The sequence below is a fragment of the Haematobia irritans genome, chromosome 2 (genome assembly GCF_050003625.1).
Source record: "Haematobia irritans isolate KBUSLIRL chromosome 2, ASM5000362v1, whole genome shotgun sequence".
NCBI classification, from domain to species: domain Eukaryota; kingdom Metazoa; phylum Arthropoda; class Insecta; order Diptera; family Muscidae; genus Haematobia; species Haematobia irritans.
This window is the reverse complement of record NC_134398.1, coordinates 46,504,793-46,521,454: the sequence shown is the minus strand read 5'-3', so window position 1 is coordinate 46,521,454 and position 16,662 is coordinate 46,504,793. Positions and strand designations below refer to the sequence as shown.

At 29.9% G+C, this 16,662-nt stretch overlaps 1 protein-coding gene across 1 annotated transcript in view; it reads left to right on the top strand.

Annotated features, from left to right (window-relative positions):
* rk (G-protein coupled receptor rickets) overlaps positions 1 to 16,662 on the top strand; it is a 151,602-nt gene that overhangs the window by 98,563 nt on the left and 36,377 nt on the right. Inside the window, exons 5-6 of the mRNA XM_075293967.1 lie at positions 11,502 to 11,573; positions 11,905 to 11,976. Of these exons, the coding sequence (XP_075150082.1) occupies positions 11,502 to 11,573; positions 11,905 to 11,976 (144 nt within the window). The remainder of the gene's footprint in view (positions 1 to 11,501; positions 11,574 to 11,904; positions 11,977 to 16,662) is intronic.

Below are 16,662 nucleotides of genomic sequence, written 5' to 3'. Positions count from 1 at the left end.
GGCAAATTTGGGGGTCCGTTTATATGGGGGCTATATGTAAATGTGGACCGATATGGCCCATTTGCAATACCATCCGACCTACATCAATAACAACTACTTGTGCCAAGTTTCACGTCGATAGCTTGTTTCGTCCGGAAGTTAGCGTGATTTCAACAGACGGACGGACGGACATGCTCAGATCGACTCAGAATTTCACCACGACCCAGAATATATATACTTTATTGGGTCTTAGAGCAATATTTCGATGTGTTACAAACGGAATGACAAAGTTAATATACCCCCATCCTATGGTGGAGGGTATAAAAACATCTCTATAATTCCTGTTGATGTTATTGGGGATCTTTCGACCGCCTCTGGTTACTTTTAGGGGTCTTCAAAAAGTCTTTTAGACCACCAAGGGCCTGAAAATTATAAGCTCTAGCTATGTCGGTTCTTCTTAGTTTAAAAAACCGGACTATTTTCCTATTTTGTTGGATCGTTTGTCACAGAATCGGGTTTATTTGCTACTACAGAAATTTACATTAAAAGAAAATGCGTTTGACTAAAAGTTCGTTCCGGAGGAAAGCATTTTTTTTTTTGGTGCACATTTGGCAATTTTACATTGAAATTTAAATAGCCTTTGTTTAACACCGGTTTTACAATAAATTTAAATTTCTGAATTTTACTGTGTATACAGTAAGGATAAATAAAATAATGGAAATTTTCAAATAATATTAGAAAAGTGTGCCGATCCGTTTATCAACAGAAGTGGAAGTTGCTATAATATAACGACAGAAGTAGAATTTGCTATAAAGTATTTGCTAGTATTATTCAGAAAGTCTTAATACGGAGATCAAAATTTTCCGCAGTTTTTATAACCTGCTGCATACTGTGGAACAGGATATTACAAGTTAGTTCATATATTTGCAAAACCCAGAAGGAGACGAGATGGACACATGGTGTCTTTGGTAATATTACTCAGGATCGACCCTTCAGTCGATATAGCTATGTCCGTCCGCCTGTCTGTGAACACAGTTTTGTAAAGTCCAGGTCGCAGTTTCAATCCAATCGACTTCAAATTTGTCACATGTTTTTTGGATCAGAATAGAACCCTATTGATTTTGGAAGAAATCGGCTCAGATTTAGATATAGCTCCCATATTTATCTTTCGTCCGATATGGACATATATGAACCAAGCAGATAGAGTTTTACCGTGAAATTTCGCTACTCCTTGTGCGAAATTTAGTAGCTTTGTCAAGTGTGCTAAATTAGTAGCTTTGTGCTAAATTTGATTGAAATCGGTTCAGATATAGATATAGTTCCCATATATATTTCACCCGATATGGACTTATATTGCCCCAGAAGCCGGCGATTTAGCCTGATGTGCGTGAAATTTCGTACAAGGAGAACAATTAGTAGTATCGTCAAGTGTGCTAAATTTGATTGAAATCGATTCAGACTGGGATATAGCTCCCATATGACCACAGATACCGAATTTTAACACCGATTTACGTGAAATTTTTCACAGGGAGTAGAATTAACATTGTTACTATGCATGCCAAATTTTGTTGAAATCGGTTCAGATTTAGAAATAGCTACCATATATCTGTTTTTCTAATTTCGGTAAAAATGGTCAAAATGCCACAATTTCCTTTTAAAATCGTGATTGCTTAGTCGAAAACTTGTAAAAATCTCCAACTCCAATATTCCTATACTTCTATGTAATCTATCAACCGATAAATCATAAATGCGCTTTTGTGAAGTTCCCTCAAAATTGGCCCAGATTTCCCCAGGACATTAGCCGACTTAAATTTTAACCCTCTAATGCCCAATCCCGCCTTTAGGCGGTCTACTATAAAACGGGACGCTTATAGTGAAACACACGTAAAGACAACAAAAATGCGTAAAATAAGAGCAAAACTCAAACTCAAAACTTTACAAGAGACTTTGCAGAATATACTGAATTTTACCGTATTGATTTTGATTGTTTCGTTCTCTGGCTTTTGTGTCGTAAACCTAGACTATTTTATCAGATAGCAGAAAAATGGGGCATTAGAGGATTAAGTCTATAGCCGACTTAATTTAAAAAGTCTAAAAAATGTTGTCCAGATCGAGTCAGATTTAAATGTATTGTTACGAATTTGATAATTATAGATATAAGTTTATTTAAATTAGTTTCCGTTAATTTAAAATTGTAACGATAAAATTTCGCTATCACTTGTTGGAATCATCTATTCATTTTCTAGCACTTTCCTGAATTTCTTTTATGTTCTTTTGTTTGCTTATTTTCATGTAAGTTCTCACTCTCTTTGATAACAACCCCTTTGCTTTGTTAAGGTGGGTATTAAGTTCGAGTTTAGCCGCTAAAATCGTCATTTTTTCACGATTACTTTTCCTTAATAATCCATTTTAAGGGATACAGACTTTGTGAAAATTTGCTTTGGGATATTCCCCATCAAGTTATAATGAAATCTGCAACAAATATGTATAATTTAATGGCTTTTTTTACTGATTTAGTTTTCACTTTAGTGAAATTTAGCGGCTAAACTCGATCTTAATACTCACCTTTATTTTGCATTCTCATTTCATCTCATTGTATATTGTCATTGTTTTTGTTCTTGTAGTAATGCGAGCGTATATCTATGTGAGTGTGTATGTGTTTAGCAGCCACCAGATGAATGACTTAATGGTCGTAGATCCTTCTAGCATTGTCTAAGAATGTTCTGGCGTTGCCAGAATATTGTAGTGCTACCAGAATGTTCTCGTATTGCCACACCGTCATATATAAAAGCGCTCGCATGCTGCTAACGAGTCAGTCTTAATTAAAGCGTCAAACGAATAACTTCAGTGTGAACGAATTGTAAAGTGTGGAGTCATAGTAAATAAATTGTAGATTGTCGTTATTTAAAAGAACTGTGTTTTAATTGTCGGGTAATAAAAAAACGCCTAAATATAAAAACGTAACAGTATGTATATGGGAAGAAAACCCTTTATATACATTACCTAGCACATTTGATCGGTATCGAAAATGTGAATCTACAAAGCGGTTCAGGGTATAATATAGTCGGTCCCGCCCGACTTTAGACTTGTTAGTGTTTAACTCGATGACTAGAGACCGTTTTATAGCCTTGTCCGAACTATTTAGGAAATACTCAGAAATGTTACCAGCAAGATTTTTAGAAGTCATATGCTAACAGTGGATACCAAAAGTGGTCCGATATAAGCGACTTGTATAAACTTTATACAGCTACATGTAACATAACGATAGCTTGTATCGTTCGGAAGTTAGCGTAATTTCAACATACGGACAGACATCGCTAGATCGACTCTAAATTTCACCATGACCCAGAATATACAGTGAGCATCATAATAAGGTGTACATACCAATTTGTTTCAAAAAATTGTTTTTATTTTAACCTTCCATGGAATTGAAAAAGCCAATTGATTGAGGTTAAAATCGCAGCATATTTCACATGTTTTTATCGTCCAAACAACGTAATTTCTAAGACTTGATGAAGGATTTTAAGCCAGCCACATATCGTTGCACTTGTGCTCCCTCCACCTCAGTGTAAACTTTGAAGTTTTTTCAAGTCACAATAGCAGTTTATTGTGAATAAGTTGTACAAAAAGATGAAAATAAAAAGAAATTGCAATTATTGTGTTATTATAACTACAATATATATTATGTTTTTTAGTATTTGTCACACTACGAATTTAACCCTTTCACTACCGAAATAAACCTAATTATAAAAACTTTAATTTTTCTTCTTTTTATACCCTCCACCATAGGATGGGGGGTATATTAACTTTGTCATTCCGTTTGTAACACATCGAAATATTGCTCTAAGACCCCATAAAGTATATATTCTGGGTCGAGGTGAAATTCTGAGTCGATCTAAGCATGTCCGTCCGTCCGTCTGTTGAAATCACGCTATCTTCCGAACTAAACAAGCTATCGATTTGAAACTTGGCACAAGTTGTTGTTATTGATGTCGGTCCACTTTTACGTATAGCCCCCATATAAACGGATCCTCAGATTTGGCTTGCGGAGCCTCTAAGGAAAGCATATTTCATCCGATCCGGTTGAAATTTTGAACATGGTGTTGGTATATGGTCTCTAACAACCATGCAAAAATTGGTCCACATCGGTCCATAATTATATATAGCCCCCATATAAACCGATCCCCAGATTTGACTTGCGGAGCCTCAAAGAGAAACAAATGTCATCCGATGCGTCTGATATTTGATACATGGTTTTGATATATGGTCTCTAATAGAGGTCTGCATCGAATAACTTTTCACTGCATGTATGCAATTCGCTGTCGAATATAGTACATACACTGTCTTTCTCTCAGAGCGCAAGTAGTGAAGTGAAGAGAACTCTTGCTTGTCAAATACCACCAAGTACTTATCCGAAACAATATGTGTTCCGAAAAAAAGGAACAATAAAAATGTAAGTACTTGAGAAAAAGTACAACATGGATTCTCTTCACTTCACGTGGTACCACAAGTATTTCTCAGTTATGTGCGAAGCAAAACTTTCCATTATTATTAATCATAGATATGTATGTATGTCACATATTTCATATATTTATGTATGTCACACATTTACCTTAACGTTTGCCGTTCTTTATATCAATCCGAAAACATATATTATGAAGAGTAACTGTTTTCTTGAATTGTGCAGACCTCTAGTCTCTAACAACCATGCAAAAATTTGTCCATATCGGTCTATAATTATATATAGCCCCCATATAAACCGATCCCCAGATTTGGATTGCTGAGCCTCAAAGAGAAACAAATTTCATCCGCTCCGGCTAAAATTTGGTACATGGTTTTGGTATATGGTCTCTAACAATCATGCAAAAATTGGTCCACATCGGTTTATAATGATTTAAAGCGTTACCGCAACTTAAGTAATTTGATTGTGGATGGCAGTGTTTACAAGAAGTTTCTACGCAATCCACGATGGAGGGTACATAAGCTTCGGCCTGGCTGAACTTATGGCCGTATATACTTGTTTTACTTGTACTAACAGCATGTAAAAAAAATTGTAATTTTGAGGACCGATCTCAATTAGTTCAAGAGATATATGGGTTTGTTCTGAAAGCTTGATTCTTGAATTGTAACCAATTAGCTTTATGAAAATAAGCGCTAAGATCTCGTGAATTGTGAGAAAAAATACAAAAAAGATTTCGAAAAAATATCAGCTATAGTGTTTGTATGAATGTCAATTTACTAGAGACATACAGTAGAAAAAATGGTCTCAAAATGTTGTTCTTTCCGTTTATTTTTAAAGAAGTTTATACAAATGCAATTTAGTGTTCATCAATATGGAAAATATTTATAGCTTATTTAGATTAAATACTCTGCTTTAAAATAACGTTGAGAAATAAATCGAAACTGTTTGGAGAGTTTGAGTTTGTTGTCGTTTTCGAATGTCCTCCTAAGTGGACGTCGGTAGCCAAAGGGTTAAACAGCTGGTGACAGCATTGGACATTTTCTAATAATTCTAGATTACCAAAGTGGTATTTTCTTTTAGTCCATTTCGGCTTAGCTATCTAGAATTAATTTAAAAAATATTTTGTTTGGTAAGTTGCATAGTGTTATACACGACTATCACAGTTATTGTATGGTGTTTTTTTTAATAATGGTTTATTTTTGCGGTGTATAACCAAATCACAATCTATCTATTAAGACAAACTTTTTTCGTTACAATGAAAACTTTAAATAAAATTCTCCTGCATGTAGAACATATAACCGTACATACATATATGTTTTAATAAAAAAAAAACAACACACGGAAATATAAAAGCGAAATGGCATCGCTTAAATGTGCTAAAAAAAAAACATTTAAATTATTCATATAATTCCATTGTAAAATGTCCCAAAAAAAAAACACAATTTCATATTTATACATACATCCATACATATAAGTATAAAAGTAAACATATTTGTCTAACCATACGTTTGAATGTTTTCCACAATTTCCACCCATAACATAACTTGCAGTTTCATTTACATATACAATATCTGTACTAATTGCTGTGGCTTTAGTTGTTAACCAAATATGTAGTACAACAAAAAAATTCCCTAAAACACACTTGGTCATCATACCTACAAAAAAAAAAAAAAAAAAACAACAACAAAAACTTGAAAACTGAATCTGTATAAATGGTTTATTGAGGAAGAACAAGTTATGGGTTTGTGTGTGATTTTCCTCATAAAAATTTTATACAATTAAACAAAAAAGAAAATAAATATATAAGTGTAACAGTAATGTACAACCATTGGCCCTTAATACTAAAAATAACTGAAAGTCAAAAAAAAAAAAAAAATATTTTCAAAATAAACTTTTAATTGCCAAGTGATTTTAAAGACAACCCTAAGTAATCTGTGTTAATAATTTTTAAGATTTTAAAACTGACATATTCTTCAAGTAAACAATTAGCTTCCTTAGAGCACACATTTGTTGCATGTGAAATATTACATAGTCTGTGTGTAAACATAACCGTAGCGATAGGTGATAGGCGAAGCCCAAAATACGCGACTGAATGCCGTAATAATAAAATTTTGACAAATTTTCTATAGAAATAAAATATTGAAAAAAATTTCTATAGAAATAAAATTTTAACAAAATTTTCTATAGAAATAAAATTTTAACAAAATTTTCTGTAGATATAAAATCTGGACAATATTTTCTTAGAAAAAAATTACAAAATTTGCTATAGAAATAAAATTACCGAGTAAAAATTCAGATATTTAATTTGATACAATTAGATATGAGTAGATCCGAAAAATGGTAAGATCTAAAAATATCTAATTACTTTGGAATTAGATCTGATCAGATCTCAATATTGGACTAGATCTAATTTCTTAGATATGATTATACAGTCGAAGCTCGGTTTAACGAACGATATATTGTCAGGCCCTTTCGTTATTTAGAAAAATTCGTTAAATCGAACGGGTATATTAAATGTTAACTTTTAATAAAAATCGTACTTTTTACTAGATGAGTAAAAATTCATAATCAAAAATATTACTTTAAATAATCCTTAAAAACTGATGAACTTGATATATCTAGGTTAGGTTAGATTGAAAAGAGGATCCAAGATTCGCTGTCTTATGGGGGCCTATATACACCCATAATTTGTGTGTCTAACTTCTTAGACGAATTGCCTAATTTGTTTCCAGTCCCCGGTTTCAAGATGGGCCAGGCATAGGTAGTGTTCATAGTAACATCTTCCTAAAAATTCCTACATACAGCATTACTCTGCTGCTCCTGTCGGCATAGATGTACTCTCAACGCTACATTGCTCTTTCGACCGAGCACCACAAAAGTTTTTCAGCGGTAGTTTATCCCTCTTACTAATGATGTTGACATTCCTGTGTATTTCATAGTTTCTCTTCAGTTATAAGACGGGGGTTCCTTGTTATTGAGATAAATATAGAATCGGGTAGCACTCATTATTAAGAGAAAAATTCACCACCTGTCCTACGAAATATTGCCACTAACTGACCTATCACAGGACTAGTACCAGTTTTTAAATTTTCATATAATTTATTGATTTCTATACTCTCTTTATTTATTTTTTTTTTGATATAAACATTTACCTATGGGCCAACATAGTCCAAAAGTTTTTCTTTCTGGTGCAATTTGGATGATGAAAATAATATCGGTACCTAAGGGTTTGTCTCAGACTGGTTCATGAGGACCTGTCTAGTCCTACTAAGTTCTCCCAGGTCATGTAGTTTGGAATGAGTTCAAGCCGTGGCCTGCAGTGTAAATTTATCCCCGTCAATGACAAACCCATGTTGAAGTGACCAGTCCCTTCCATACGTTTCGGCCAGAACTGGGACTGGTCTATTCATACCAGGGAGTAGTCCTGTACCGGTTCTGGTGTAGATCCATTTTCCGTAGCGAAGCTACCACTCTATATAACCTAACTTTACCTAGTTACCCGGCCATTGAATATGTGTTTACGAACATTTTAATGGATTTTAATATCTTGGGAATGCCGTATTTTGTGGACATTCTCGCATATCTATCCCTATATATACACTGAAAAAAAGCATACGCGATTCTAAAGATTTTGTCTTTAGAAAAAAATTACAAAATTTGCTATAGAAATAAAATTACCGAGTAAAAATTCAGATATTTAATTTGATACAATTAGATATGAGTAGATCCGAAAAATGGTAAGATCTAAAAATATCTAATTACTTTGGAATTAGATCTGATCAAATCTCAATATTGGACTAGATATAATTTCTTAGATATGATTATATCTATCCCTATATATACACTGAAAAAAAGCATACGCGATTCTAAAGATTTTGTCTTTATTTTAAAAATTTTGGTATTGATTCCGAGCCCAAGAAACGGAGAATACAATTAAGGATATTTTTAAAACACAATTCTCTTTTAAATTTGGGTTTTGTGTACTTGCTTCTACACTAAAAAAAAAAGTTTACTTGGATCCAAAGATTTTGACCTTCCCTTAAGGATTTTGGTATTGATTCCGAGCCAAAGATGCGGCTTCTTTAAAATAAATAAATTTTTTAGCCACCTACCTGGCTTTAAATCTAGGACCAATAAAATTAAAATTAGGATACACATCTCATTTATCAAATTTTCAGTCTCTTTTTGCGGTTTATCAAAAATCCAAATTATAACAGATACTTCGAAGTAAAACATGTTTTCTTAATTCCAAAAAACTTTAAACCAAAGGCGCTAAATCCTCAATATAAGTCTTAGCCTATATTTGAAGCGTTTTTATCTTAAATCTAAAGTTCCAATATTTCAGTTAATTTAAGGACAATTTCTTTAAATCAAAAATGTGTTTCTTTACTTTAAGGAAAATTAGCCTTAGTTCAAAGACATGGGACTTTAACGGAGGGATGCAAATTTTCGAAATTTGTGTCCTATCTTTAATGACAAAATTTTTTGAAGCAAAGATTATAAACTTTATTTTAATTAAAATTTCATTATTTTAAAGAACTTTGTCCTTAATATTTTGTAAATTTCGCATCCTAAAATTTAGGTTGCGTAATATTTAATATCACGTAAATATTTTTTTAGTGTAGGAAGCAAATTTTATTTATTTTTTTTTTTCAGCTATTTTCTTCATATGCTGTCAAAGTCCTTTGAAAACGAGTTAACAAAAACTTTATTTTCCAAAATCAGACTCGACTTCCAGTAGAAATTATGCTATGTTTCAAGTAAAAAACGTCTTTAAAATGAAGTGTTGAAAAACATGTCCTATATTTGAACGATTTTTTGCTTTGTAGTCAAAATGCAAAAAGACAACAAATTTAAAGACAATTTCATTAAATTTAAAGAATTTTTCTGAATTATTAAAGTCAAGTTGACCTTACCCCAAAAATTTGTTCTTTCATGTTATGATACCCATTTTTAAGTAAAATCACTTAATTATAAGGACAATACGACTTCATTGAAAAGTTTATCGACTTTTGAACAAGGAAAAAACGTGACATTAGAGAAATGTGTCTTCTATGTTAAGCAAAATTTGCATTCGTATTTTAAGGACATGTAATCTTTTCTACGGAAATAAAATTTTTGACAAAATTTTCCATAGAAATAAAATTTTGACAAAATTTTCCACAGAAATAAAATTTTGACAAAATTTTTATAGAAATAAAATTTTGACAAAATTTTCAATAGAAATAAAATATTGACAAAATTTTCTATAGAAATAAAATTTTGACAAAGAGTTCTATAGAAATAAAATTGTGACAAAGAGTTCTATAGAAATAAAATTTTGACAAAATTTTCTATAGAAATAAAATTTTGACAAAATTTTCTATAGAAATAAAATTTTTGACAAAGTTTTCTATAGAAAAAAATTTTGACAAAATTTTCTATAGAAATAAAATTTTGACAAAATTTTCTATAGAAATAAAATTTTGACAAAATTTTCTATAGAAATAAAATTTTGGCAAAATTTGCTATAGAAATAAAATTTGACAAAGTTTTTTATAGAAATAAAATTTTGACAAAATTTTCTATAGAAATAAAATTTTGACAAAATTTTCTATAGAAATAAAATTTTGGCAAAAATACTACTTCATTGAAAAGTTTATCGACTTTTGAATAAGGAAAAACGTTACATTAGAGAAATGCGTCCTCACCACAAAATTTTTATCAGTGCGATTTTTGAACAAAATTTTTTATAGAAATGCAATTTTGACAAAATTTTCCATAGAAATAAAATTTTGACAAAATTTTCTATAGAAATAAAATTTTGACAAAATTTTCTATAGAAATAAAATTTTGAAAAAATTTTCTATATAAATAAAATATTGACAACATTTGCTTTAGAAATACGATTTTGACAAATTTTTCTATGGAAATAAAATTTGTGACAAAATTTTCTATAGTAGTCAAGATACAAAAAGACAACAAATTTAAAGACAATTTCATTAATTTTAAAGAATTTTTCTGAATTATTAAAGTCAAGTTGATCTTATCCCAAAAATTTGTTCTTTCATGTTATGATACCAATTTTTAAGTAAAATCACTTAATTATAAGGACAATACGGCTTCATTGAAAAGTTTATCGACTTTTGAACACGGAAAAAACGTTACATTAGAGAAATGCGTCCTCACGACGATATTTTTTCAGTGCTGTTTTTTAACAAAATTTTTTATAGAAATAAAATTTTGACAAAATTTTTTATAGAAATAAAGATTTGTCAAAGTTTTCTATAGAAATAAAATTTAGATAAAGTTTTCCTTAGAAATAAAAATTTGACAAAGTTTTCTATAGAAATAAAATTTTGACAACATTTTCTATAGGAATAAAATTTTGACAAAATTTTCTATAGAAATAAAATTTTGACAAAATTTTCTATAGAAATAAAATTTTGACAAAATTTCCTATATAAATAAAATTTTGACAAAATTTTCTAAAGAAATAAAATTTTGACAAAATTTTCTATAGAAATAAAATTTTGACAAAATTTACTATAGAAATAAAATTGTGATCAAATTTTCTATAGAAATAAAATTTTGACAAAATTTACTATAGAAATAAAATTTTGATCAAATTTTCTATAGATATAAAATTTTGAACAAATTTGCTATAGAATCGCATTAAGAATAAAAATCTGTGATGTTAGTAAAATATTTTATTCAGTGTATATATTAGATAAGGATATTTCAATTGAAGAACGATTTTCTAGACCTTAATAACCTTAATTAGTCCATCTAGCCATCTATTGAATTCAACATACAAATTTTACATTTTTATTTTCAAAATTTCACACTTAAAGTTGTACATCATTGGTGTTGTAACTAATCCACATGAAATAAAACAAACAAAACTTGACTAAACAACATATATAAGTATATTATGTTACGACACTTTTTTTTTAATTTCTGTGTTTAACCACATGGATTTACCAAACAAATCTCTATGTTTTATGTTATTATGAATTTTTGAAAATATGTAATTTAATATACCAAATTTTCTCTTAATATATAACAAATACATAAACAGGAACCTTGGCAGCAATCTATTGACAATAATTAATGATGAGGATTTTCCAAAAATGCCAAACCTAGTGGTACTGTAAGTAGATATTTATAATATTTTTTATTTATATAAAGGAAAATATTTATCAATTAATTTTGCAGCTAATTTGTAGCATTTACAGCCAGGTGTGTTTAATTTATTAATGGATAAATTAACGACCATTAATAACGCTCCACACTTTTTTTCAACTCATAATGCAAACAGAAATCCCATGAAAATTCGATAAACATTTTCCTATATTTTAGAAATGTTTACCATTTCTATTTTTGAAATTTATTTTATGCATCCGCCAGTTTTGCCTCACTTCTTGTCCTCTTCTTCAACCGTTAATAATATTAAAATTTATTCCTCATTTTTCTCGTTCCAGTCTGCTGAAGCGCAATCAAATCATGAAAATCTCCTCTGGCGCCTTTGCAAATTTAACAGCTTTGGAAATTTTGTAAGTCTTGGGCGTGTTGAATATTTTGAAAATCCTCTTCCCTATCTCCCACCCACCACTAAGCATTTACGTATTTGCTATCATCGTTTTGTATCTTCTGCCTGCCACAATATTCTGCCACAGGCACCTCCCAACAAAGGTGTAAAATATTTAGTTCCAAAACAAATTTCCTACTTACCTACTAACGTCTAAGGACATCCAAAGGAGCGATATGGAAGCCAAACATTAAAAATATGTCCAGACCAGCAAATTTTACTGGGTTACGTTATCCTTTAGTTGATGTGCCGGTTTAAATGACTGTAACTGAATTTTATAAGTTTTTGGGGTAAAAATAATCACTGAAGACCTGATGGGAGGTAGTATGATAATTTTAACAAGTATATACGGCCGTAAGTTCGGCCAGGCCGAAGCTTATGTACCCTCCACCATGGATTGCGTAGAAACTTCTACTGAAGACTGTCATCCACAATCGAATTACTTGGGTTGCGGTAACCCTTGCCGATGACAAGGTATCTTAAAACTTCCTAATACCGTAATATATACCACGTAGTCAATACGTGGTATATATTAAACTTAAAAAGGCCGATTAAATACGTATATAATTAAGTTTGACAAAATTTTTTATAGAAATAAAATTTTGACAACATTTACTATAGAAGTAAAATTTGGACAAAATTTTCTATAGAAATAATATTTTGACAAAATTTTCTATAGAAATAAAATTTTGACAAAATTTTCAAAAGATTTAAAATTTTGACAACATTCTCTATAGAATTAAAATTTTGACAACATTCTCTATAGAATTAAAATTTTGACAAAATTTTCTATAGAAATAAAATTTTGCCAAAATTTTCTATAGAAATAAAATTTGACAAAATTTTCTATAGGAATAAAATTTTGACACAATTTTCTATAGAAATAAAATTTTGACAAAATTTTCTATAGAAATAAAATTTTGACAACATTCTCTATAGAATTACAATTTTGACAATAAATAAATAAAATTTTGACAAAATTTTCTATAGGAATAAAATTTTGACAAAATTTTCTATAGAAATAAAATGTTGACAAAATTTTCTATAGAAATAAAATGTTGACAAAATTTTCTATAGAAAAAAAAAAAAATTGCTAGATTATTTTTGGCTCAAGTGGCGACCATTATTATAAACCGATATGGACTAATTTCTGTGTGATTGGGGTTCGGCTATATAACTATAGACCGATATGGACCAATTTTGGCATGGTTATTAGCGGCCATATACTAACACCACGTACCAAATTTTAACCGGATCGGATGAATTTTACTCCTCTAAGAGGCTCGGGAGTTCAAATCTGGGGATTGGTTTATATGGGGGCTATATATAATTATGGACCGATATGGACCAATTTTTGCATAGTTGTTAAAGACCATATACTAATACCATGTACTAAATTTCAGCTGTATCGGATGAAATTTGCTTCTCTTTGAGGTTCCGCAAACCAAATCTGGGGATCGGTTTATATGGGGGCTATATAAAATAAGAGAATTGATTAAAAAAAGGATCAATACCATCTTCATAACATCAAATTCTATATTTGGCACTATAGTTGAGTTCCTTAAGCTTTTGACAGTCTAATCAGAATTTTTGTCATTTTGTCGTCAATTAAACTCAATACTGTTCAAATTAAAAAAAAAACACTAAATGAAAACACCATAAAGCATCAAGTTATTGCTGTTTATGTAAGGGCGCTAAAAAGGACATTTGGTGCTTTTTGAAAATCAAAAGGCCTAAATTTGGTGCAAATTGGCATCACTGTATCCAACTGTGTTCTTCTCGATCTCATCCTTGCTGAGAGGGAAATAATAAGTTTAACTGAGAGAAATAATAATATGATCTAATTTGTCATACAGTCCATTAACACTCATAGGGATTTCCAAGCCTTGACTTCAATCAAATTATGCTCTTATTTATCGCCAATTTGGAAGAAACCACCTCCAATCAGTTCCTGAAAAAAGCTTGAAATATATGAAAAATATTTTAGGCCAAGACATTTTGAAACATTTGAAATATATGAAACATATTTTAGGCCAAGACATTTTGGTTGAAAATTTTTTTATACCCTAAACCACATAGTGGTCATTATACCCTAAACCACATTGTGGTCAGGGTATAATAACTTTGATCTGCCAAAAAATGTGCCTACCACAAAAATTGATTTTAGAACCCATAAAATATATTCCGATGGACTCAGACTCACCTCCTGAGTCGATATAGCCCTTGGTGTCCGTCCGTCTGTCCGTCAGTCCATGTATTCGTTGTTCGCAGGATTCCGGTCGCAATTATAAACCGATTTTGATTAAATTAGGTACGCGGCGTTTTTCTGGCACAAAGACGGACGCTATTGAATTTGGAATCGGATCAAATTTAGATATAGCTCCCATATATATGTATCGCCCAATTTCGATAAATGGGATCAGATTGCGCTCATTTACTGACCGATCAGCGTTAAATTTGCTACCAAGTGATCTAATTCATCACTCTTTAAGTGCACAGAAAATAATATTATAATTTTTGAGCTAACAATAAATAGTTGTTACAGAAAATTTTTAAGTTCAAAAAATTTTTGTTGATATAACAAAATGTTTGTTGATATAACAAAATTAGTTGCTAAATTGACTAAAATCGTAATTGTATTTACAAATTACGTTGTTAGCTCAAATTTAAACATAATTTTAATTGTATTGACAATCAAATTAATTGATATTTTTTTGTGTGTGTGCTAGATGTAACTCCCATATATATGTTTCGCCCAATTTTCTCAAATTTGGCCATTAAACCCTTATTTATCAACCGATCTTACTAAAAGTGGACGTACTCTAACCTTATATAGTAATAACTATATGTGCAAAAAATCACGAAAATCGGTTCAGATTTAAATATACCTCCCATATATATGTATCGCCCAATTTTCCCAAATTTGACCGTAAAACCCTTATTATTAACCGACCTTACTCAAATTTAGCACACAGTTACTTTCTGTGGTATCAACCAAACCTGCAAAATATAATCAAAATCGATTCAGACTTAGATATAGCTCCCATATATATGCAGCGCCTGATTTTCAAAAAATGTGTACCTAATAACCTTATTTTTGACCATAGTGGCCTCATTTATTAGCCGACTTTACTCAAATTTAGCACAAGGTAACCTTCTGTGGGTTCAACCAAACCTGGAAAAACCATCCATCCATCCAAATCGGTTCAGATTTAGATATAGCTCCCATATATATACATCGCTCGATTTTACCAAATCTGGCCATAATACTCTTATTTATTAACCAATGTGTCAATGTTCAAATATTTAAAATGGGTCATATCGGACCACTTTTACGTATAGCCCCAATATAAACCGACGCTCAGATTTGGCTTGCGGAGCCTCTAGGAGGAGCAAAATTCATTCGATCCGGTTGAAATTTGGTACATGGTGTTAGTATATGGTCTCTAACAATCATGCAAAAGCCTTGTGGATGAGAAAAATTCATCCCATCCGGTTGAAATTTGGTATGTTGAGAAATTTGGTAGATTGCGCTAGTATATGGCCGCTAACAACCATGCCAAACTTGGTCCATATCGGTCTAAAGTTATATATAAAAATCTACCAAAATTTTATTTTTATAGAAAATTTTGTCAAAATTTTATTATTATGCACAATTTTCTCAAGATTTTATTTCTATAAAAAATTTTGTCAAAATTTTATTAAAAAAAAAATTTTGTCAAGATTTTATTTCAATAAAAAATTTTGCAATTTTTATTTCTATAGAAAATTTTGTCAAAATTTTATTGCTATAGAAAATTTTGTCCAAATTTTATTTCTATAGAAAATTTTGTCAAAATTTTATTTCTATAGAAAATTTTGTCAAAATTTTATTTCTATAGAAAATTTTGTCAAAATTTTATTGCTATAGAAAATTTTGTCAAAATTTTATTTCTATAGAAAATTTTGTCAAAATTTTATTTCTATAGAAAATTTTGTCAAAATTTTATTTCTATAGAAAATTTTGTCAAAATTTTATTTCTATAGAAAATTTTGTTAAAATTTTATTACAATACAAAATTTTTTCAAGATTTTATTTCTATAGAAAATTTTGTCACAGTTTCATTTCTATAGAAAATTTTGTCAAAATTTTATTGCTATAGAAAATTTTGTCAACATTTTATTTCTATTGAAAATTTTGTCAACATTTTATTTCTATTGAAAATTTTGTCAAAATTTTATTTCTATAGAAAATTTTGTCAAAATTTTATTTCTATAGAAAATTTTGTCAAAATTTTATTTCTATAGAAAATTTTGTCAAAATTTTATTTCTATAGAAAATTTTGTCAAAATTTTATTTCAATAGAAAATTTTGTTAAAATTTTAGTTCTATGGAAAATTTTGTCAAAGTTTTATTTCAATAGAAAAATTTGTCACAGTTTCATTTCTATAGAAAATTTTGTCAAAATTTTATTGCTATAGAAAATTTTGTCAAAATTTTATTTCTATAGAAAATTTTGTCAAAATTTTATTTCAATAATAAATTTTGTCAAAATTTTGTTTCTATTGAAATTTTGTTTTCAAAATTTTATTTCTATAGAAAATTGTGTCAAAATTTTCTTTCTATAGAAAATTTTGTCAAAATTTTATTTCTATAGAACATTTTATCAAA